Consider the following 26,229-nt stretch of genomic DNA (forward strand, 5'->3'; position numbering starts at 1 on the left):
CAATCACAGGCATTTGAAACGCATGTTGGGCTGCGACAGGGAGATGTGCAGGCGTGTCTCCTTTCCAACATAGCTCTGGAAAAGGCGGTCAGGGATGCCCAAATAGACAACAGAGGAAACATTTTTAATAAATCATCCCAAATTTTGGCATATGCAGATGATGTTGACCTAGTTGTCCGCACAACACGCAAGCTAGAAGAAATGTATACCACCTTGTCAAACGCCTCAAAAAATATGGGCCTGTAAGTAAATGAGGAGAAAACTAAGATAATGGCATCAACACCACACAATAGAGCCAGAAACATCGGCCACCAATTCACGGTTGATAACTCTACCTTTAAAGTGGTGGACAAATTCACATACTTAGGCTCCCTGATCACCAAGGAGAACGTCATGACGGAAGAAATCAAGCGAAGAATAATCCTAGCAAACAAATGCTATTTTGGACTGAGTAGATATATGAGAAGCAGAAACTTAAGCCAAAAAACAAAAATAACCATATACAAAACCCTTACACAACCAGTGTTGACATATGAGTCGGAGACATGGACCATTTCCAAGGCAGATGAAAATCTCCTGCTTATATTTTAACGAAGGATCCTGAGAAGAATATTCGGTGGCATCTGTGAAAATAGTGTTTGGAGAAGGAGGTACAACTACGAGATATATCACAGATATAAACATATATTTGGTGGTAAAGACGTAGTATCCTTTATAAAAATAGGAAGACTAAGATGGGCAGGACATCTGGCAAGATCACAGCAGAACAACCCTCCTAGAAGAATCCCTATGTCACAACCTGTGGGAAGTAGAAGTAGGGGTAGGCCAAAACTCAGATGGAGGGATGGTGTAGATGAGGATCGTAGACAAATAGGCGCAGCAAACTGGCAACAGTTGGCAATGGATAGAACTGACTGGCGTTATAGATTTGGGAAGGTCGAGGCTCTTTTATAGGGCTGTAGCACCAATGATGATTATAGTCTTTCATTTAGAAATGTGTACGTTATTTTATCTTACTCTTTTTTATATTTTGTATAACATACCCCCTTAGCTTTATATATTGCTATTTACGAATAATTGATGAATTAATAGAATAGAATAGAAATATGCTTTATTGTCACTGAAAATTATTGAACAATTTTATGGACAAAGCTAAAAAAAATCAGTCAAAAAGTACAAAAAGTATAAAAAGTATAAAACAAAAACAAATATAATAAAAAAACAGAACAATACAATTTTAAATTAGTAAAATTATTGTATCACTTAAATAATTTGTACAGACAACAACAAATGAGACAAATTGTAGCCACTGCTTGGGACACCCAAATGTAATTATAAACAATATTAATTTTGTTTCTTTGTTATACATTAAGAAACTCGTCAACTGAATAATATGGACTTTCAGAGAGATAGATTTTTGTCATCTTACGAAACTTAATGAAAGATGTTGCGGATTTAATTTCTCTTTTAAGGTGATTATAAAGTTTTTTTGCACTATATAGAATGTCTGATGGGAAACATTGTCTGACAAAAAATTATTTACAAAAGAAAGTAATTGTAGTACTCTGACGTTTGGAACGAACTCGGTAAATATATTAGAGCTTTTTGTGTTTCATTAGATGTTAAATGTGTTTCAGTAGTTCGTATTGTCTTTAGTTTCTTTTATTTTAACAGCAAAAAAGGATAATAATCATTTTAAATGTTGTCGTAAAGTTGACCTCAATATAATAATATATAATAATGTGTAATATATATATTAATATGTAAAAGAGTACTATTAAAAATGAATACATAATTTTGGAGTGTATATACATCTGCTTATATGTTCGAAGTAAAACTTCTTCTATATCTATTATTTTATTGACTGATGCTTTAGATAGATTATTTGTTGTTATGGAAAATCATTTCCTAAGGTTTTTAATCATTCTATTCTTCTTCCAATTCTTCACTTTCAGAATACTTTGGCTTGGAGGATTATTTTGAGTAATCTATATTTAGTGCAGTTTCTCATTATGTATCCAAGATATTCTAACTTTTCCCTTTTAACGATGAACACCACTTCTCTTTCTTTCCGATATCGTTAGGACCTTTATAGCAACATCTCAAAGGCTTCAAGCTTTTTCTCAATTGCTTCAGTTTCCATCGATTCAATGCCATAGTGTAGTATTGTGAAGATATAACTCCATAGGAGCTTTACTTCGATGTCCAGATTAAGGTTGTGTCCGTCTTTATTCTACTTTTTATCTCCTCTGCCTGTAAGTGATCCCATTGTTCATTTACTATGATTTCAAGATAGGTTAATTGTTTTACTCGGTCCACAATTTTATTTTTGTCGATGACCATAAATTTAGTTTTTGATATAGGTATTTATTTCTAGTCTAAATATTTTCTTCTTCTCTATGTGCCGTCTTCTACCGAAGGTTGGCGACCATCAATCGATAGGTTTCTCTGTTTTGTGCCGCATGTATTATGTTCGCAGCTTCTAGTATTTGGAACCATTCCCTCAAGTTTCTCAGCCAGGATTTCTTCTTTCTGCCCAAACCTCTTCTGCCTTCAATCTTGCCTTCCACGATAAGCTGTAGCAGACTGTACTTATCATTACGGAACATATGGCCCAGGTATGACGCTTTCCTCCTTTTAACAGTTGTTAACAATTCCACCTCTTTACCCATTCGTCTTAATACCTCTGTGTTGGTCACTCTGTCTGTAAAAGGTATTCTCAGTATGCGTCGATACAGCCACATGTCTAGAGCCGCTAACTTCTTTATAGTTGCTGCTGTTAACGTCCACCCTTCAACTCCGTAAAGTAGCGTAGAGAGTACGTAGCATTTCGGGGCGCGCCATCGGAGGTTAACGCTTAGGTGGCGGTTGCTTAAGAGCTTTCTCATTTTGATGAATTTGGATCTTGCTATTTCAATTCGGATCTTAATCTCTACGTCTGGGTCCCACTTATCATTTACTGTATATCCCAGATATTTAAATCGATGTACTCTTTCAATACGTTCGGCTTCAATATTCAGGTCGATATGTTGAATGTTCTTTTTACTGATCACCATAAATTTAGTTTTCTTTCTATTGATCTTCAGTCCAAATTGGTTGCCAGTTGTATTTACTCTATTTAGCATCATCTGTAAATCTTCGATGTTCTCATGCGATTCATCTGCATATCGAAAATTACTTATTGGTACGCCATTAATCTTGATGCCCTCGTTGTACTCTTCCAGTGCCTCTAGAAATATTTGTTCCGTGTACAGGTTGAAAAGCAGTGGCGAAAGAATACAGCCCTGTCTAACCCCTCTCGAAATGGTTACGTTTTCACTCACCATATGTCCATTCTTCATGTGGGCTGTTTGATTCCAATATAGATTTTTTATAATCTGGATGTCCTTAGTGTCAAGTCCTATTAGATGTAATAGTTCTATGAGTTTGTCATGTTTGATAGTATCGAATGCTTTCTCATAGACGATAAAACAGGCGTAAACATATTTCTGTTGATCCAGACATTTTTGAATCAAGACTTGTATTGCAAAGAGCGGCTCTCGAGTTCCAAAACCGCATCTAAAACCGAACTGTGTTTTACTTATGCTGTGTTCTAATTTTGCTCCTATTCTGGAATGGATAATACGCAAGAATACTTTAAGGGTGACTCATTAAACTTATAAGGCGATATGCACTACACGTCTTAGAATTCGATTTCTTGGGAAGGGGCACAAATGTATTTTTCAACCATTCCGATGGAATTTGACCAGTATCGTATATCTTATTAAACAGATCCAGTACTACATTCAGGTTGTTTTCGTTAAAAACTTTTAAAAATTCGACTGGTATTTCATCGCATCCTGTTGCTTTCCCATCTTTCGTTTGATCTATAGCTTTTATCACCTCACTTTTCAATATTTTTGGTCCATTCAGATCAAGAGTGTTCGTAGAACTATGACGATAATCCGGAAACAAATCTTTTATGTAATTTGCCCAAGTCCGTAACTGTTCTTCTTTATCTACAATAAGTTTGTTGTTCTCGTCTATTAACCTACCAAACTGTTTTTTCTTGTAAGTATAAGTAATCTCCTTGATTTTTTTATGCATAATAAAACTATCATGTCTGCGTTCTAGCTCTTCTATCTCTTGACATTTTTCTTGTAACCATTTCTCTTTAGATTCTTTTATCTTTCTGCTAACAGTTCTATCCAGTTCTTTATATTGTTCGGGATTATTCTTATTTTCCCTCCTTCTGTCCATATAGTGTAATATTTCATCTGTCATCCATTCGTTCTTCTTCTTCCTCTCGTAGTCACCAACGACTTCTTTCGCACCGTTGCACATAGCGCCCCTTAAGTTGATCCAGTCTCTTTCAATATCATCAGTATTGGTTGTTAAAGCAACATTACTATTAATGCTATTTGTAAGCTTGACTTTTATCTCGGGGTTTCTAAGTTGATCCATATCTAATCTTTTGTTATTCTGTTTCTGGATTAAGGTTTTTAGTCTGACTCGTAATTGGGCTACAAGAGGATTATGATCAGAGTTTATATCAGCTGCAGGATATGTTTTGGTTGATATTATTGCGTTACGGAATCGTTTGTTAATTGTTATAAAGTCTATCTGATTTCTAACGATGTACCCAGTCCTGTCCTGTGGTGACCACCAAGTGTACAATCTTCTTAATGGTAAATTAAACCAAGTATTAGTGATAATTAAGTTTTTCTATTGGCAAAACTGTATTAGTCGATCACCTCGCTCATTTCTTGTTCCCAACCCATACTTGCCAACTACTTCACTGACTTCGCCTTTTCCTACTTTGGAGTTAAAATCCCCCATTACCATGGTTATGTCTTGTTTCTTTAGGTTTTTTTATGATTTCGTCTAATTGTTCGTAAAACTCTTCAACTTCTTCATCAGTACTCTCAGATGTGAGAGCATAAACCTGAATTATATTTTTCTCGTATTTCCGTCAATAATTCAGTAAAGTGTTCGATCCACTATTTGTCAAATATGCTATTTATTAGCACTTTACTTTTATCATTCGTCCATATGCTTTTTAGACTCTTTCCAGGCTTCACAGCTTTTAGTACCCCCAATGAGGTTATCTGTTCTTCTGTTCTTCTTCTTGAGTACTTCTTGTTTAACTCTTTTATTCATTTGCTTGTATGCTTCTAATATTAGGGAATACAGGATTTTATATGTTGATATTTTTCTTCTGTAGATCTGTTTTCTTTGACAAGTTTTTGTTTCAACCTACAAGAATAAATGAAATGCGTACTTACATTATGTAGACTATACAAGTTATACTTAATACTCTCGATGTTATTTAAAAAAAAGTGTAAATAAAAGAAAATATCATTCTTAATGTTACCTTAATCAGTAAATCTGAGGGAACAAAAATGAAACGTTTTGCTGTTAAAATTAAGAAACTGTTGCGGTAAATATATATGAATACAACCACTTATCAGTCCATTTTCTAGGACATGAAACCTAAAGCTAGCCCTTTGACGGTAAGGTCCGCTAAGGTCCAAGACAGTACCTTTATGCCAGTAGATCCAGATGAAGTACTCGTCGGCAAAATATCTGGCATGTTTCCCACTGTGACAGAAACTCATATCAAGATGCTGATCAAAAAGTAAGCTGCTAATATATTTACCAATAGATACATACATAATAACAAGTTTTAAAAATACGATGAAATATTCTCATTTTATTAAGTAGGGTCTTTATTGCAGAAAATTGTTTTCATTTTTATAAAAGCATTTCTTGCTTCTATCCTGACCCTTATTTCTGTTATTTGATCATACCTACACACACAATTTGTAGAAACCCCAGCTCCAAGTGACATGTGTGTTCCAGTGAATCAGTGGGACGCACATCTCCGAAGATCAAATCGATCACACTCCTTAATGGAGCGGTACCTATCTGATCACCAAGCTATAACCAACCACCCCTCCCCCTCTCAGGACATAACGAATGGGAAAGGCTTTTGTACTATGCGTTACTTTGGATGCCCTGGGTAATGGGACGTCCTCTCTTTTACTTTGTGTGGTTAGGCCCCCTAATTTTAGGGGTAATGGATTGAAGAATTTGGTATACCACTTCTGGAATGGATTTCGACTTGTCCTCGATAAAAACTTTGTGACGCGAAATTAAAAAAAGTATTGCGGAAACATCCTGCTAGGTCCGTCAATGAATTGAAGGAAAAATTGAAAGAAATATGGGATTCATTTACACTTAAATTTTGTCAGAACTTGGTAAAAACTATGCCTTGAAGGCGATGTCACTCGCCTTCATTTTTAATTTGTTCTTATTCTGTTTAATTCATTGTTTTCATGAAGTTAACACATATTTTCTATAATTATGGAAATTGAAAAATATTCGATGCATTAAAACTTTTAAAATTTATGCTGGACTTTTGTTTTTGTTTTCTAATATTTAATTTTCTTTTCAATATAACTTTGAGTCAACTGATATGGGAGTTCGTAGTCCCTTAAAAAATCATCCCTCTAATTTTGGAGTTCTGCAATATTATATTAAATACATGCTTAGCAGAAAGAGAATAATCATCGTATGTTTACTGTATTATTAGGGAAGTATAATGAACGGAATTAAGAATCATTTTTATCCCATTTACCGGTAACTGATAGAATTTTACAACAAACGGTCTTTGGAATGAAATATGTTATGTTAATACTCTATACTGACTGACTGCTAGGAATCGATCTCTTCAATTTGTATTCATCTATTAATAATTATGTCGTTAATGAGGAGTCATTTCCACAAATTTCGCTATAATCGTTGTTCTTGCCGCCTTCGAGCCTACCCTGCGCTATTTACCAACAGATTCCACCGCGAGAGAACGCTCTCGCCGTCAAGAGGGAGAAGGCATCAAGCTCACAAGTTTGGTTTTTTATAATTTTTTTTTGTTGAGGGTGTAAAAATCTTCTAAAGGCGTGTGTCGGATTCAGAGTAAAAGGCCCGAGTGCATTTCCTCTCTTGGAAGTCGTGACCTCGGGTGCGTTCATAATGATCTGCCTACCAACTAAAACCACCCTAAGCTACACACGCGCGGCTAGTGTTGTTTAGACGATTCTAACAATTATAATACACGATTATTAAATTACATGTGGTGTCTTTATATCTTTTGATAATAACACTACTCTACGAGTTACAAATTCGATACCAAAAGTGCAATCTTTGCAAACATGTCATAACTTCTTGTTATGTGTGTCAAACATTTTGGAGTGATAATAACTTTCTGAGCTTTATTCAGTAGCATTCGTTGCCAAGCATTTAATATGGGTCATCCCCGTAATTTGAAGTTATTTTTATAAATTTAATTTTTTTTGGGTTGTAACATCGTTGAATAACTAATTGCTTCAAGCAAGTTGTTGTTTCGATAAGAGTTTGACAAACAAGAGGCCCATTATCAGCATAGTTTTCTTATTTGTATACATTATGTATATAAAGTTTTGGTATTTATTGCATAGCGATTTCGAAATAAAAATGGTCAATTCTTGTTAAATATCCTGCATATTAGGAATATGTGAGCCGTTTAAGTCATAACTTCGTGAATGTGCTGGTTACTTTTTCTTTGCTATAATTTGAAACAACGTGGCTATACTATGCTAGCTAAAGATAAATATAAACCTTTTTTTGACAATGATTAAACCACAATATCAGTGTTTTGGGATTCTGTTTGGCTTTCATGTTGGCGAAAGCTGTTCTTTTACATAAATTTTTGATACTTCTGTTCTTTACAACTTTTTAAAAAACTTTCTGTTGTTTTTTCTTATCTTCTTTTCTGTTCTGCAAATTCGTATAAACTGATGTATGGATTCATCTACCAAACGTCTTCAATAAAGATGAAGTAGCAAGATCCTTTTGTTTTCTTCTCCAATTTTGTGACTGATAACACAATCCCACAAGTATCATTGTGCACTACATATTATTGTATATATATATATATATATATATATATATATATATATATATATATCTAAAACAAATTAAACTACAAACTAACTTTCTCTTGTAGTTGGCATTCATGGCATTAAGGGTTATTTGTATTTTTTTATTGGTTGGTATTCTAATCTATTTATAATTTACCAAAATTCATTTTTTTGAATAAATAATTTTTTCAAATAATTTTTTAAAAGAATTCAAACAGAAGGAGAAACATTTATCAGATCAAAAAAAAAATGTTATGTTTTATAAATACGTTTTGCAGCAACTTCGTTAACAAAGCTAATTTTATTTGGTGAGTTACTACTTTTTTACAATTATTCGTTCATCTTTATCAGATGATTTATATTTTTATTTTAGCTCTTGAAAATAATTGTAATAGTTTAAATAATATTAAATGATTCTTAATTTTCGTTCTCTATAAAATACAACAATTTTTGAGTTAACTGGACATATTTTACTAAATTATCAAGTTGTTATTTAAAAATTAGGAGTACTATTTTAACTCTCGTTGAAAAAGGTTTTAATAAGCATTGCACATTAATGCTTTGTAAATTAGCAGATTTGGGCTTTTCATTTTACAAAAAAATAACTTTCAAGCTTTTAACCATTTAACACGATTCTAGGCATTTTCCACAATCAATTATTATCAATTACTTGATTAAAAGTTATATGTGATTTTATGACCTCTAAAGACAGTCGATATGTATTATATACAATAACCTAAATGTACATAAGTTAACCAAATCGTTCACAATAATCATTTGTTAGAAATTTCGATCTCTTAAAAGGCAGTGTTGCTATATTTCATTAAACCATTAACGCCTAAAAAGAAACTAGCGTGGAAAAAATGATAAACGGTACAAAATTCTGATGTTTGGGTTACATTTATTACATATATTCAAAAAAATATATATATTTTTTTCAAAAACATTTTGAAATACAAGGGCGTTCTCAAATGGGGACGTTAGGTATTTGTATGGTATTTTTCAAAACATCCTTTTTCAATACACATTGTTTTTTCACACTTTTTGCATGTCTACCTTGCCTTCATATGACACACACAACACTTTAACTGTTTTTCCAGTTTTCCCGGAAAATGAAAACCTTCGGTGACTTCAATGCTGGAACCAGCTTTTCTTTTTCTTTGTGTCCTTGAAGTGACACCATCTCTCAAATAACTACGTACTATATGACGACGGAATTCTAACTGATCCATCACATTTTCAGCAGAAATTTGATGAAGTTTCCAGACATTAGTCATAATCATGTCAAGAAAGTACGTAAATAAAACTCACCACCACTTTTTACCTTTTATGCTTATTCGATATAATGATATGCACTGGTCATGCGCATCTACTTCACCCATTCCAGAATTGTAGGAAGCAAACAATTTTGGCTGTACTACATTTTCTTTTGATTTTGATGCTCTGGACCACCGTTTTACCTGACCTAATGGTTCAATGGTATCATAATTGGATAACATAGAACAAACACTATTGTCATACCATTTCACACACAAAATTTCATTAGCTTTGTCGAATCTATAATCATATGTACCTCTTGCCATTTTCTTCATTAGCTTAGACTCCATTACTGGACATTCTTGCACACGATTTTCTCTTAGAGTTCCTGTGGCCTTTATGTTTTTTTGTTTCAGGTATGTCATGACCTAATGGTTCAATGGTATCATAATTGGATAACATAGAACAAACACTATTGTCATACCATTTCACACACAAAATTTCATTAGCTTTGTCGAATCTATAATCATATGTACCTCTTGCCATTTTCTTCATTAGCTTAGACTCCATTACTGGACATTCTTGCACACGATTTTCTCTTAGAGTTCCTGTGGTCTTTATGTTTTTTTGTTTTAGGTATGTCATTAGTTGATATGTCGTGAAATAATTATCGAAAACAATTTCATTTCTAAATGGTTTGGGCAGGTATTTCAAAAGATTAATTACTACTTTAGCTCCAAATGATATTCCTTTAGTATCATCAGTATCATTTGGTTTTTGTCCATAATAAACGTCAAAATCATAACAATATCCAGTGTAACCAGTTATCGTCAAATTCTTATATCCAAATCTGACTCGCTTCCCTCTAAATAATTATTTTGCTGGGTTATGGCCGAAATATTTCACCATGGATTCGTCTATCTTCTTCTTTAGATGCAAATCCACTAATGGATGTTAGCGATCACATTTTCCATTAATTCTCTATTTCTTGCAATATGTATCAGAGATTGTATGTCGTTAATCCCTGTCCATTGCCTTATGTTTCGGAGCCAGGACATTTTCTTGCGTCCCATTCCTCTCTTGCCTTCAATTTTACCCTCGATTATAAGTTGGAGGAACTGGTATTTTTCATTTCGCATGATGTGACCTAGATACGCCGTTTTCCTTTTCTTGATGGTTTCGAAAAGTTGGCGTTCTTGGTTTATTCTTTTAAGGACATCTATATTTGTGATTTTCGCTGTCCATGGTATTTTTAGGATACGGCGATAGAGCCACATTTCGAAAGCTTCTAATCTGTTTATATCCCTCGTTTTGAGTGTCCAGCCCTCTACGCCATATAGCAGCACTGACCACACGTAGCACTTAGTAAACCTTAGTCTCAGTTGAAGATCGAACTCTGAACAAGTCAGTACCTTCTTGAATTTTACGAAAGCTTGTCGAGCTTGCTCAATGCGACATTTTACTTCCCTGTCCGATGCCCAGTCTTCAAAAAGCCACGATCCCAGGTATTTAAATTTACTCACTCTTTCAATGGACTTAGTATTCAGTGTTATGGTGGAGTTTTCAAGTGCATCCAAGTTTCTGGAGATGATCATAAATTTGGTTTTTTTGGTATTAATCTCTAATCCCATTCGCTTACTGTATTCTCCGATTATAGTGACAAGTTGTTGAAGATCGACTATGTTGTCACAAATTAAGACACCATCATCAGCATATCGTATGTTGTTGATCAGTACTCCATTCACTTTGATTCCCATCTTTGCATACTCCAGAGACTCTTGAAATATGGCTTCCGAATAAATGTTAAATAAAAGAGGGGAAAGCACACATCCCTGTCGAACGCCCCTTCTTATATGTATGGGTTTGGATATAGAATTGTCTATTTTTAACTGTGCCGTTTGATGCCAGTACAAGTTTTCAATGCATCTTATGTCTTTTTGGTCTATATCAACTTTCTTGAGGATCTGCATTAACTTGTGGTGTTGGACACGATCAAACGCTTTTTGGTAATCTAAAAAGCATAGGAACACATCCTTCTTCTGATCGTAACAATTTTGGACCAGCACCTGTGTTGCTACTATTGCTTCTCGTGTTCCTAAACCTTGCCTAAACCCGAACTGGGAGTCACTGATGTCCCATTCACATTTTTTGTATACTCTTTGATGTAGTATTTTTAAGAATATCTTTAAAGTGTGACTCATCAGGCTAATGAGTCTGTGATCCTCACATCTTTTTGCATTGACTTTCTTGGGCAGGGGAATAAAGGTAGAGCGTAACCACTGTTGAGGATAGCAGCCAGTTTCATAAATTAAGTTAAATATTTTGTGTAGTGCTGAAATTCCCCTTTCATCCAGTAATTTGAGTATTTCTGACGGGATTTCATCTGGTCCAGGTGCCTTATTGTTTTTTGAATTGAATATTGCCTTTTCTATCTCCTCTTTGGTGATTGAAGGGCCAGTCAGCTGGTCGTCTGTATAAACTTCACTCATGGGTCTTTCGTCATGGAAGAGCTCCTGGATATAATTTTCCCATATATCAATTTTTTCCTTTTCACCCAGCACTATCTGGTTATCCTGATTAACTATGGTGGTTGGTCTTCGTTTTCTGTATATTCCAGCAGTCTCCTTAAGCTTTTTATGTAAATTACGGTCGTCGTGCTGTCGTTGTAAATGTTCTAGATCGATACATTGTTGCTTAAGCCATTCATTTTTTGCTATTCTTATTTTTGCTTTTATTTGCCTGTCTATGGGTATATCTTTATGGAAACATCCCCACTGGCAGAATTTTTCTATAATTTTATCTGCTAATGGTCTAATTTTGTACATACGATCTTTAGAATCGCCTATTTTGGCATTATCTGCTAGATAAACAAACTTTTTTATTTCTAAGTACCTGTCTCTGCTCATAGTGCTGTAAACACAGGAAACTCCTAGGTCCTCATCTAATGACCAGTATAACCTATCTTGTGGTAATCTATTATACCCAGTTAGATATAATATTGCCCAAAAAGTTTTCATTTCGTTTGGAGATATTGTAAAAGAGTGATTATTTTTTTGCCGTGCGTATAAAATTGACTGATCACAAGTGTATGTAATAATTTCTTCAGTAAGTAATTTTTTAAAAATTTGAATTGGTGATAAATTCCTCAAATCTTCTTTAACGTTTTTCTTCTCCTCTTCAAATGATATATTTACTGTTGTAGTAGTAGATTGAAAATCGGTTTTTACCCACTTGGGTTTTAAAAAATTAGTATATTCCTTCGATTGTCCACCCAAAACTTCATCAGAAGTTCTTACATCTTCTGGTTCATCATGAGACTTAAGAGAGGTTTCTATAGTTCCAGGAATTTCATTTGGAATGTAATTCGGATCTTCTAGAATATCATCATCATGTTCTTCATTATCTGTCAGTTCATCCAAATTTGGTGGCAGAACACACAAATCAAGACCTCTAGTTGTTCATTTTCCTCATTATTAGCTTCTTCCAAGGCTTGTTCCAATTTTTGGAAGGTTTTAGAGTCATAAAATATTGTAGGATCCATAGTGATCTAAAAAGAAGCAAATACACGAATTAGGCATACCTTTTTGTGCCTAACGTCCTGGCTGTTAAATACTATTAAATATAAAATAAATTTATTATGGTGAATACTTACATTTAGAATAGTCCGTGGACTTCTAATTTCCAGTATAACACTTATAAAATATAATTTTTTTCTTGATGAAAAAATGTTTTTTATTCTGCAACTACACCTCTTTTGAAACTCGTTATAACACGAAGCTCTATATAATCACATCTGGTTGTATTTAAAGCGAACTCAAGCCAGTTACTGACAAAGCTATTTATCTCGATAAGGGAAAACTAATAGCCCAAAACATTTTAAAATCCAATATAATGTTTATTTTTATAGGCGTCCTCAAATAAGTACTACCGGCGTTAATGGGTTAAGTTCAATAAAATTTTAAAAATGTTGGTACATATTATAAATAAGAGGTTCTGAAACTATTTCTTTGTGCCATGTTTAAGTTAAATATTGTACTTGTATGGGATTAAACCACATTTTATACATCAAAAACAGAGTCTTCGACAGATCATCAATACGATGGAAAGATGCATCAATAGTCATGAAAGAAACAGAGAGCAAAAAGAGAAAAATAAAAGAAGCACTCTGAAGAAAAACATGTAACAAACCCATCAGCAGAATGGATCTTTACCAATACTGAAAGAAGAAGTCAGCGATAAGAATATACCAACATTATTGGGTTAATAGATCAGAGACACATCGTGTACGATTATACATAATTCCTTGGTCCCCAACTTTGAGAGCTGTTATTGCCTTAAAAATTGCAGAAAATATCACGTTCAAGAAGTGTCACCAAACACTTTTTTTTTATTTTTTATTTGAAAATCAAATCTATTCGTGTTAATTACTTGTTCTTAAATTATGCTTATTATTTTTAAAATTACTTTTTCTCAAAAACGTTACAAATATGTTTTACGCAAATTAATTGTTATATATACATTGAACATATTATTAATTTTACTATTAATTAAGAATAAGGTTAAATAAAGAATTCACAAATTAACGAAATGTATTTTTATGACCTATGCCACGAGGTACTCCAAATTAAAACACCATTATTAGTTGATTGGAACCGGAGATATTGCCACTTTTATAAATTTGCATTTATGAATAGTAAGTTTTTGAAATTGGCCTCAATACCTCAATGGCCTCGTAGGACATTGAGGCATTTTAAATGTTTATAAGCTAAAAATCACAGTACTATCGTAAACTCATTTTGCATTATTTATCATAATTTTTTTAATCGTTAAATGATTTAATTTGATAAAATAAGCCTTTCTCTCCAATTTGGTGCTTTCAGAATTCGTGTAGATCTAATAGTTCACGCATAATAACGTTGTAGATAAAAGGTTTCTGGGATAAACAATTTCAATTTTACAATAACTGTTATGTGAAACTTCTTGAAATTTTTACAGTTGAGTATATTGTCCCAATTATTACGCGAAATTAAAGTTTGTTGTGCATTTTTAGAAAAGTTATTAATCATTTTAAAAAAATCGACTTTTGAAGCTATTTTTGCAATAATTAAGGAACAAATTAACCAAAATAACTTTACAAACTCTCATTTTAGGGGATTTAAAGGAAAAAAACTGCATCAGTTTATGACTCACCTCGCATTTAACATTTAAAACTATTTGATTAAACCTTTGTCCAAAAAGGTTTTTAAATTTAATAATATATTCTAAAATTCTAAAGCTTTTAAGGACTAAGATAAATAGTAGCTACAAACAAACAGTATCTTCCATACATTTTTAAGAAAACAGGTTCTTGTATTGACAATAATTTCAGTACTATCTTATTACCAATATTTCAATTTAGAAATTGTATATAATACATATTCAAATATCACGAAACACATACTGTTTCATGAACTCTTGAGTAGTAATATGCATTGTGTAGAACATGCCTAAAATAGTCTTTCGAGCAAACTATGTACATGATCACCGATCTTCCGATTTCATCCGGTTTAAAAAGATGCTTGTTAACGAATAACCAACTATGACTGGGATTCTTTTGTAGGTTTTGTGAATCGTACGATATGTGGTATTCAATTGCTATTCAATTTTATCTCGGTCATAGTGAAAAGAGATGCTTAAAAAATTGATTCCAAAGTGCATAATAAAATTTGAAAAATGTAACAATGTATTAATACCGATGAAAACTATTTTGAAAAAAAGAAAATCTGTTTCCAATGTTAAATATTTGATTTTGATATTTACCAAATGATGAATTATTTTCACATGTGAGTACAGAAAGAAAATTGATTTTATCATACAATTGGTTTTATGATACCTTGGACGACCAGTTTCGGAAATTTTCATTCCATCGTCAGGTCTTCGATTAAGGTTACTTAACCACTAAAAAAATATTATAATTGCTTTAGGTTAAAAATTATAAATTATGCCAATACTGTTATACAGTGTGGGAACCACTTATGGAATAAAATTGTTTGCGTCCTTATTATAGAAAATAATAAAAAAACTCTGGGACACGTTAACTTTTAAATTTAAATGTGCGCTTTTTAAACATAAATTTAAATGTACAGGGTGATCCACGCAAGTCTGGCATAGTCCATAATCCTTATTTTTAATGAAACACCCTGTATATTTTTAAGTTTTTAAAAGATTCTTAACAACCTGATTTCAACGAACTATACCATGTAGGGTCTATAATGAATAATACAAGGTGAAATTTTGAAATTAATAATTTATCACGTGTTATGGTATTATTTTAAATTAGCTAAATACAGACAATACACTTCTACTCTGAGTGTCAGTATATTGGGGAAAATGTCTATTTAGTAACCGTGTTAACATTTTTTGTCATGAATAGGTAATCTGTTAATTAAACTAAATCGGTAAATAATGCGGATTGTTATCAATCAGTTGTTGGTGTGTTGATATTTTACATTAAAATAATAAATTTCTAATTAAAAGCTAATTTCTTGCAGAAATAAAAATGAAATATTTAACTGAGACCTACCGAATTGAGATTTAATGATGATCGGTTACGGGGAGAATTGTAGAAGTCAAGTTGAAGTAGCAAACTTATTTAATCAGAGGTATCCTCAGTTGCCTAATATTGCACAATGTACTGTGTCTAAAATTTATACACAATTCAGAGAACTTGGACATGTCAAACCATTAAGAAGAAAACCGAATTTCATTGAAGATGAGGTGAAAGTGGATATTTTGTGTCGCAGAGAATCCAACGTCAAGTTCACGTCAAATTGCACGTCAAAATAATGTGAGTCACACAACTGTCCTAAGGTGTCTCCATGAAGAAAACCTTCATCCATATAAATTGACTTTTGTGCAGGAGCTACCAAGACGATCCAGATCGTAGAATTGATTTCTGCGAAAGAATGATGGATAAAATTAATACAAATGAAATAGCTCTTGGCACAATTCTTTTTTCTGATGAATCAACATTTACTTTGAACGGAGAGGTAAATCGACAAAACTGTAGATATTGGTCAGCGGAGAATCCTCGTTGGATGCGTGAGACACACACTCAGTATCCTCAATAGTTAAATGTCTGGGCAGGTATTATAGGAGATCATATTATTGGTCTATAATTGTAGATGGTAATTTGACAGCGGAAAAATATTTAAGAATGCTAAGAGACGATTTTCTTCCTCAGTTAGCTAACTTATATCCCAGTCCAATAGATCCGACCCTACCGCATGAAACTGTGTCTGGTTTCAGCAGAACGGTGCAACACCCCATTATGCTTTAATGGTGAGAAATTACTTGAATGAAATCTTTTTCAATAAATGGATTGGACGAAGGGGTAATATTGAGTGGCCAGCTAGGTCGCCAGATCTTACGCCTTTGGATTATTTTCTTTGGTGTTATCTCAAGAACAAAGTATATGCAACACAACCAACTAGCATTGAAGACTTCAAAGAAAGGATAACTACAGAAATACGGAATATTTCACCTCAAACTTTAAACAAGGGACGAGTTTTATAGGAGACATTGGTATTGCCAACAACAAGGTGGAGAACATTTTCAGCATTTATTTGAATGTAATCCAATCAATCCGCTATATTATCTCTCCACCGGAGACGCCCTCGTCTCCGGTGGCGAGATAATATAGCAGGAGATCTAAACACTATGGGCGTGGAGAATTGGATGGAGGTTGCTCAAGACATCAAACAGTGGAGGCATGTTGTCGAGTCGGCTAAAACCCACGAAGGGTTGTAACGCCACGGAGTAAGTAAGTAAGTAATCCAATCAATTACCTCGGGTATTCTATGAATTGTCTTGAAGAAAATTATACTTAATTTCAAAATTTCACCTTGTATTATTCATAATAGACCCTACATGATATATTTCGTTGAGATCAGGTTGTTAAGGAGCTTTTAAAAACATAAAAATATACAGTGTGTTTAATTTAAAATACAGATTATGGACTATGCCAGACTTGCGTGGATCACCCAGTACATTCAAAATTATGTTTAAAAAGCGCACATTTAAATGTAAAAGTTAAGGTATCTCAACGTTTTATATTATTTTCTAAAATAAGGACACAAACAATTTTATTCCATAAGTGGTTTCCATCATCATTTTGGCTTTACAACCCTGTGTGGGTCCTAGCCTCCCCAAGAATTTTTCTCCAGTCGTCCCTATCCATCGCCTTCCTCCGCCAAGCACGTATTTCCATATTTCTCATATCTTGGTCTATGTTATCTAGGAATCTTGTTCTGGGTCTTCCTCTTCTTCTTTGACCAATAGGTCTATCAAGGAGCGTTTTTCTAGCTGGGTCGGTTTGCTCCATCCGCATTACATGGCCTACCCACCTCAGACGTCCTATCTTTATGTGTTTTACGATATCTGGTTCCTGGTATATCCTATAGAGTTCGAAGTTGTATCGTCTTCTCCAGACACCATTTTCATTTACCGCTCCATAGATGCGCCTTAGTATTTTTCTTTCGAAACATCCTAACATGTTTTCATTGCTTTTTGTTAAAGTCCAGGTTTCTGAACCATATGTTAGGACTGGGTGTATTATTGTTTTGTAGAGTTTTACTTTTGTATTTCTTGATATAACTGTAGATTTAAAAAGGAGATTAAGCCCAAAATAGCATCTATTAGCCGTGCAAATTCTGCGGTTTATCTCTGCGGTAGTGTCATTTTCAGTATTGACGAGCGTTCCCAGGTATACAAATTCGTTAACTGCTTCGATGACGTCATTTTCTATAACGAGTGGCCGTAGTGTTTGTGGTTGCGTACCTATTTTCATGTATTTTGTTTTGTTGGTGTTTATTATTAAACCCATTTTTGTAGCCGCTTCCTTTAATGCTACGTACGCCTCTCGTGCTGCGTTTTCCGTTCTCCCAACAATATTGATATCATCAGCTAAGTGGTTTCCACTCTGTATAAATACTAGTGCATAGTATATTAGAAGTATTTTGTAAGTGTACGTGTAATACACTCAGACCATTTAAATAAATTTCAATATAAACCTAACGGCTGGCGGAATATGGGCTGAAAAGTCCAAGGTACAATAAAACCAATTGTAAGTAAGTATATTCTCTTCTTTTCTAACCTATTTAGATATTTGTCAAGTTGAAAACGAGCGTTTTAAAGCATCTTTTTAGATGGTAATTTTGCTGATTTTTTTATGGAAACATATTTATATGTAGATTTATATTCGATTTAATATTACCAAGAAAAGGAATAATCTATCAAATATTAAGAATCTATAGATATCAGAGTCTGCAAAAATATCCAATAAAATAAAAAACTGAAAAAATAAATCAAAATGTCCTAGGGGAAAAGGTTCTAATACATATTTAGTACTTATGTTTTAGAACGTGCCCTAGACAATTAATGGTTTAATAATAAATCAAAAAGGAGATTTATATTCAGTGATTTAAAACAAATATCCAAGTCAAAAACACATTCAATAAATTAGCTAATTAAAACAGATTCTAAACACTTTAAGTTTTCGGTTTTCTTACGATCCTCTACATTATTGATTGTTAATTGCCTATTGACTTTTAATCAGTAATATGTTTAATAAATATATAGGTAGTCTTATACGGTAGAATAAATATATATTATCTTAAGAGGGTCTTGAATAGCAATCAATATACTTTAGCCTTAAATATGCACATTTCTACAAAACTGCTCTGATTCTCTAAGACACTTCCTTAAAATTGCTTCAGCGAATGCTGCTATAGCGGAAAACCCGCTACCGTTTCTAGTGCTTTGGAGAGAGCAAGTAGATGTTTCTTTACGCTTAGACCAGCTCTTACACACATATTCTAACTACTTATAGGTTCTCGTGAGCCTCTTCACATCTGATATTTAAGTTCAGGATCCTCTTATACTATATATTCTTAAAAGAACAGAGTTTTCCTTTTCATGTGTAATAGTAACATCTCATAAATTTTCCATTCATTACTAAATCAAAAGAAAAAACCATTAATAATAATTCCATAGATCCTATTGCTGAGATAGATTATACACTAGTAATTTATATGCATGATATACATTGTATCAAGCATGTGAATTCCTGAATGAATTTATTCATGGGTAATTTGTTGTAAAAATATAAAATCGTACCAAATTCACTCAATCTTTTTTCGTTTTGACAAATTTGCTCGAAAGCTTTACTAACTATCATGGCTTTTATTTTCCCATTTCTAGGTATCACAGTCGCGAGGCACTCGTAATAAGCGCCTTGCAGGTCGAAAAGAATCCCATTACAACGCCGGGGCCATATGCGACTCCGCCTGCCCAACGCAACATCCAAGCGACCCCTCCACTGGGGTTCCGCGTTAATTCAAGAGGGGGCAGCCCCATATGTCGAGCCGGAACCGCTCCGGGGGGCTCCCCTGCGAGCGCGGGCTTTCGTAGTTCGCCTAGACCGCATTCATCGCCCAAATTAAAATTAAGGTCCTTAAGTTCTATGGCCCAGAAGTTATTCAAGAATTTTTTAGTATAGATTAGAAAATATTCCGTCTACTGTTAATACAAGATCCCACTGCAGGATCACTACGTTCATAACGAAGTTAATCAAACTTGCATTTTTACATACATTTAAAATTAGGAGGATACATTGATAATAGGTTGCCAGTCAAAAAGTGGTCACAAATAATTTTAATTGAATTAATAGTAATTAATTTTTGAACAAAAATTTTATTTCGTTCATTTATATTTTAAATAAAATACGTTGCTTTTGACATATGTATGTTTTCTTATATAAAATTAAATCTAACTTTTCTCTTAATATGTTGAAATAAGGTTGCCTGAGGAAAAATGGTCGCAAATTAGGGTTACCAGTTAGGCCAGCTGTTACAGTTACAAACATTTTTTCCATTCTTCCACAGGAAATGTTTAAAAAAATTCATCCGATAACTGATGTACTGACCATTAGTCTATATTGCTGGCTCCCACATAGGATTTCAAAGCTGCCAAAACCATTTCAATAGGTTGCAAATCGGGATGGAATGGTGGGAGCTAAATACATCATACCCTTGTGCTCGTATAATTTATCGATTACATATTTTACATAACGAAGTTTATGCAATTTTATTATGTTATACCGATCAGGCTTCAACATAGAAGCAGTATGCGGAATATTTTTTTATCGAATTCATTCCTGCATAACACACTTTTTCGATGAGGATGTGGGACATTTATCTTCCTGTGTATTATGGTATAATGCATTATCCAAGACTATTACACTATTTGGAGGAAACTCACTTAAACGTTGTTCTTCCAATCATTTTTTAAAATGTGTAAAGTTCATGTCATCATGATAGTTTCCAGATTTTGACGTCGACTTCCACCTCAAATAAGATCCAGGAACAAAACCTTTTGCATTTCTTGTCCCAACAATAATTAAACGTTGCCCTTGACATGGGTTTTCTAAGTCCATTATTACTGGTGTCAAACCAATTGGTTTTGGAAATATGACTCGTTAATAAATAAGTCTCGTCAGTAAACACTATTATAGTTATATATTATTATATATCTATCGTCGCATGGTTCAAAAACTTACATAACTGACATTTCAAACCAGTAGCGTTGCGCGCTGGCTGTCTTTTACTGTAATTTAGTGGCTCAAAACATGTACACCTAGTAAGTATTAAAGACATTTTGTATTAACCTTGGTAAAAATTTAAATTTCATGTTGTCTTTAATTAAAGTGGTTATATACTTTTAGGACATACTGATGATGGAATATAGATTCCGAAAACGTTTTGCGATATAGCCCGATCGGGTGATTTAATTATATACCTTTTATAAATGATTTTAAATAAATTTTTTGTGATACATGGTATACAGCCAGCTACAGGAACTTAGTTTCCTTGTGGATTTGAAAAGAATGTCAGATATTTAGGCTGTAAAAGTAATCCGGAGATCAAAACCCCAAGGAAATAACAAGAGGAAGGCCCCGTAAAAGGTGGATAGACGATGTAGAGGAAGATCTTAAAACCATGAACATCAGGCAATAGAGAAGGAAAGTATCTGACAGGACAGAATGGAAGAACGTTGTTAAGTCGGCCCGTTATTAAGACCCACAAAGGGTTGTAGCGCCATTAGAAGAAGAAGAAGAAGAACGCTTGGTGAGAAGTAGAGAGTTCATACTTGCCGAACCTTATAATGTAGATAGAATGTAACAAGAGAATCGTATGTTTTCTTTGGGTGGTTTCGTTCAGAATAATATTGGACTCAATATGTTTGTTTTGGAAGTTATTTCGGTTGATATACATAACACTCATTCCAACAGTTATATGCAGTACAATGCACGTGGTTCATAAAATTATCGATCACATTCTAATATCCAAATAAAATTCTTGAATAATTTCTAAAGTAGTTTAGACGACATCTATGATCATAGTAGTCCCTAAAATCCTGCATGTTGCTTATTGCATTGTATGCTTGCTTTTATTAATTTGTTTTATAAATTTTAATAAAATAGAAGAAATTACCAATTTATCAAACGAACAGTAATTTAAAAATATATCGTTAGTTTTTATATTTCAGATATAGAAATAGTCTATATGTGTTATTCGATTAAAGCTAGCAAATATCAATTTTTTTGGGAAAGCCTGCGGTAACGTAATGAAATTTCGTTATATATATATATATATATATATATATATATATATATATATATATATATATAAATATATATATATATATATATATAATAGTATACGCTAAACTAGTGATTACAAGGGTATATTGAGCTAATACGGCTTTGGGCGTCCACTTGAGGTGGACTGTAGAGTATTTTTGTAAAATACATCTCACGCTACGGATTTATTTTGTTTTAATATTCCACTGATCGGAAAACCGATCAGAAAAGCAATTCTGTTAGTAATTGAGCAAAATAATATAAAACCCTAATAAGACCGGTACCCACATATGGCTCAGAAACCTGGACACTTACTAAAAGAGAGGAAACGTTGTTAGCCACCTTCGAAAGAAAAATCTTGCGACACATATATAAGAGCACAAAAGAAAACGGAATATGGCGAAGACGATACAACTCTGAACTATACAAAATATACCAGGATCCGGATATTATAACATTCATCAAAATAGGACGGCTGCATTGGATAGGACATGTAGAAAGAATGGAAGAAGGCGAAATACCAAACAAAATATTCAAACAGATGCCAGTAGGAAAAAGAACAAGAGGAAGACCGAAACTGAGATACTTAGAACAAATAGAAAATGATATAACAACCTTAAAAATAAAAAACTGGAGAAAAAAAGCACGAAACAGATCGGAATGGAGAAGAATCCTAGAACAGGCCAAGACCCAAAAAGGGTTGTCGAGCCAGTGATGATGATGATGAATATCAAAATAATCTATCGGATGTTTATTTTAGAAAACCAAAAAAGAAATTTTTCCAAACTAAAAATACATTGTAAATAAAGGATGACAAAGCACGTTCAATTTTTAATTACAAGTTCTTCCAAATTAGTAGCCATATCATGACCATAAATGATGATTTAACATGTTCCCATAAGAAAAAATCATTGGGTGACAATGCCGGTGATCTCATTGGCCACAAGATAGTTCCTTGTCTTCCGCGTATTAACCGATTTGGAAGGTAATATCTAAATATTACCGTACCAAAGCGTTGTTATGTGAATGTCACCCGCCTTATTGAAACTAGATGTCATTGAATCTGTTACCAGCAATTCTACGAATTTACGGAACAATTTACTGCCTTTGGTAGGTCCAAATACTTTGCTTCAGATAGGTTTTCGTTTATAAAAAATGGTCCAATCATATTATCTTCCAATATTCCACCCCATTTAACTTTCGAAGATACTGAGTTCGTACTTAAAAAAAAAAGATGTAGGTTTTCCCAGCCAATAACCTACGTAAGTTAATTCTCATTAATTATTAATAGAAATATTGATTCATCCGTAAAGACATTATCGTTGAGAGAATCTTCGTTACGGTTAGCCCTTTCCATTATTGCTTTACAAAACGCAATGCGTTGCATATTATCCTCGGGAAATATCCCATGAGTTTTTTTGTATGATCGATAACAATTTTTCTTCAACATTTTTCCAACTATAGTCAAACTTGTGTCTACTAATTCAGCAACTTGATTGCAGGACACTGTAAGATTTTCATCGATACACGCACAAATTATCACTTCTTTCTGCTCCCAAGCTTTATCAAAAAGAGGCTCACGGATTTGCGAGGGATAACGCATCCCTTCCTTTTAAAATTCATTATAACACTCTAGTTCATGAATTTGTGAAAGTGTATTACCTTAGTAATGCCATTTGACAATTTGAACTTTCTGCGTAACTGAATAAACCATAAATTAAACTGTATTTTTCTTAAAAAAACAATTTGGCTACCAACATGCTTCCACAAGCAGTCAGTCTCAAATAAAACGCCGCATAAACTGTAAGCCACGGCTGACGTCCACATATGAGAACGGTCCTAACTAGCTCAATGCGTCAAATAGGTCTATCGCAAGTATGCTTATATATGTCTAGTCTTCAAAACGAGAACATTTACACAGAACAGAACATAAAAAAAATAAAAGGACAAATTCTGATGGAAAGACGTAATACTGACGTTCAAATTAGTGTACCAGAAAAAAATTGGTAATAAAAAATATTCTGTTGAATGGAAATTGTTCAAAACAGAGAGAAATGCATAAAAAAAGAAGAGACCTCTACATAATGAGATATGTTTATGGTGGAATGATGGATATGTATATCATACAAATCATAAACTTAATTATTGAATTGCCGGTTACTTGATGGAAATTTATTAGTAGCGCCACAACACTATAATTTCCACAGAAGATGTATTGAATTTGACATGTTTCACTGAAACATCAGTGTCTTCAGATGTAAAATAATTTTAACCACCACTAAAGACATACTAATGATGAACCAGAAAAAAATACTCTGCCTCATCAACGAGTAATGTTGGGAGGTTTTGTTTATTATGTCTAATGGGTATTTAGTCAGGTAAAAATGGTAATAAGTTTTAAGTTAAGTAGGCTGTTTGCATAAGGAAGTGGTTACTTTAAAATAATTTTTTTCTGAAGAAGCTGACATATTTAGCTCAACATATTAAGTTGACTATATTCTTAGCACGCTTACCCAAGGTTAAGCAAACTATTGTAACTTAGATTTGTAACTTAGATTTTAGTTTATAGTTAAAATGTAGTTTATCTAGTTTATATTACATATTTAGAGTTATGTATTCATTTGAATACATAGCAAACATTATTAGTAAAACAATAAAAATAATATTAAAACAACGTAAGTGTTGTGTGAATTTCTTCTATTTTTATGCTTTATTTTTTTACACCTTAGATTTGATGTATTTTACCGTATTAGTAAAAAATCTACTTATCTTCATTACAACCCCGATCTAATGGCAAATAGTTGCAGGTATATGAAATCGATTTTTCCACGGGCCGACGAGATGATCATTCTGGACGTGCTGCAAGGTAACGAAAACAATATTCAAAAAGCTTCAGATGTCCTCAAAGAGATGGGTTTTGAACGAAAAGATACAGTTAAGGTTGCACAGCAGAAATTGGACGCCAAAAAGGAACAAGAGAGAAAGGAACAGGAACAAGAAGTTACGGTGGCCGTTGTCCAACCACGTGTAAAGACAAGCGAAGAAAAGCAAAGAGGTAGTTTGATTAATCTTTTCTTTACGTTATTTATATTATAGTATTTTGTAGTTACGATCCAAATGATGCCACAATTTTGTTTTTTTTTACCAATATTTTCTCACTTATGTGTACTTATGTGTTTTCTCTTCGTTCATGCTATATATATATATATATATATATATATATATATATATATATATATATATATATATTGTTTCTTGATTTGTTAACTAGCAATCTGTTGTCCTTTTTCTGGTCTGGATCCTATGATTTTTTAATTTTCTTTTTCCAGATCCAAATGTCTTCTGAATATTTTTTCTCATTATTTGTTGTGCTAATGTTTTCTAATATGGCGACTGGATATATTCCTATATTTAAATTTTAATATCTTTAGCTTTGTTTTTTTTTATTATTAACCAGTAGGGGAATAATCACTTCTTGTTAGAAACATATATATGTATTTCTTTTTTTTATTCATCATCATCATCTTTGGCTCGACAATCCTCTGTGGATCTTGGCCTGCTCTAAGATTCGTCGCCATTCTGTTCGGTTTCTGGTAACATATGGCCATCTTCTGATTTTTAATATCCGTAAGTCGGTTTCAACTCCATCTAACCACCTAATTTGCGGTCGGCCTTTGCTTCTTCTTCCTACAGTTATGTGTCCAGCCCATCTAAGTCGCTGTGTTTAAATGAACGTTATGACATCTGGCTCATCAAAGAGCTGATACAATTCAAAATTATATCTTCTGCGCCACTGCCCTTTATCGTTTATAGCTCAAAATATTTTGCGGAGTATTTTACGCTCAAATATTCCCAAAAGTCTTTCATCTTTCTGCGTTAGAGTCCATGTTTCTGCTCCATATGTGAGGACCGGCCTCAGCAATGTTTTGTATATAATAATTTTAGTTCTTCTTTGAATATTTCTTGAGTGGAAATACTTTTGGAGTCCATGCCCTATTTGTAAGATTTATTCGTCTTTTGTGAAATTCTCATGACCGTCAAAACTAAAAAGTTGGAATATCTAGGACATGTAATGAGAAATCAAGAACGTTACGGTCTTCTCCAGCTGATTCTCCAAGGGAAAGTAAATGGTAAGAGAGGACCGGGAAGAAGACGCATTTCCTGGCTTCAAAATTTACGAAAGTGGTATAACACGACTACCACTGAACTGTTCCGCGCTGCAATAAACAAAGTAAAGATAGCCGTGATGATCGCCAACATCCGGAACGGATAGGCACTTTAAGAAGAAGAAGATTCGTCTTTTGATTTCTTCGCTTGTTTTATTGGTAGCAGTCAATAGCGACCCAAGGTATGTGA

The 26,229-nt window shown here is 33.4% G+C and overlaps 1 protein-coding gene across 4 annotated transcripts in view; it reads left to right on the forward strand.

The window, feature by feature from the left end:
* Nucleotides 1-26,229, forward strand: part of LOC140432529 (uncharacterized) — a 54,551-nt gene that overhangs the window by 11,682 nt on the left and 16,640 nt on the right. For 2 of the 4 annotated variants that reach the window (XM_072520478.1, XM_072520479.1), the window contains 3 exons: nucleotides 5,463-5,617; nucleotides 19,434-19,682; nucleotides 24,681-24,928. In XM_072520478.1, coding sequence (XP_072376579.1) covers nucleotides 5,463-5,617; nucleotides 19,434-19,682; nucleotides 24,681-24,928 — 652 coding nt within the window. Of the gene's footprint in view, nucleotides 1-5,462; nucleotides 5,618-19,433; nucleotides 19,683-24,674; nucleotides 24,929-26,229 lie in introns of all 4 variants that reach the window. The other 2 variants (XM_072520481.1, XM_072520480.1) reach the window with 2 other exon arrangements.

This window comes from Diabrotica undecimpunctata, chromosome 1 (assembly GCF_040954645.1).
Source record: "Diabrotica undecimpunctata isolate CICGRU chromosome 1, icDiaUnde3, whole genome shotgun sequence".
Taxonomy (NCBI): domain Eukaryota; kingdom Metazoa; phylum Arthropoda; class Insecta; order Coleoptera; family Chrysomelidae; genus Diabrotica; species Diabrotica undecimpunctata.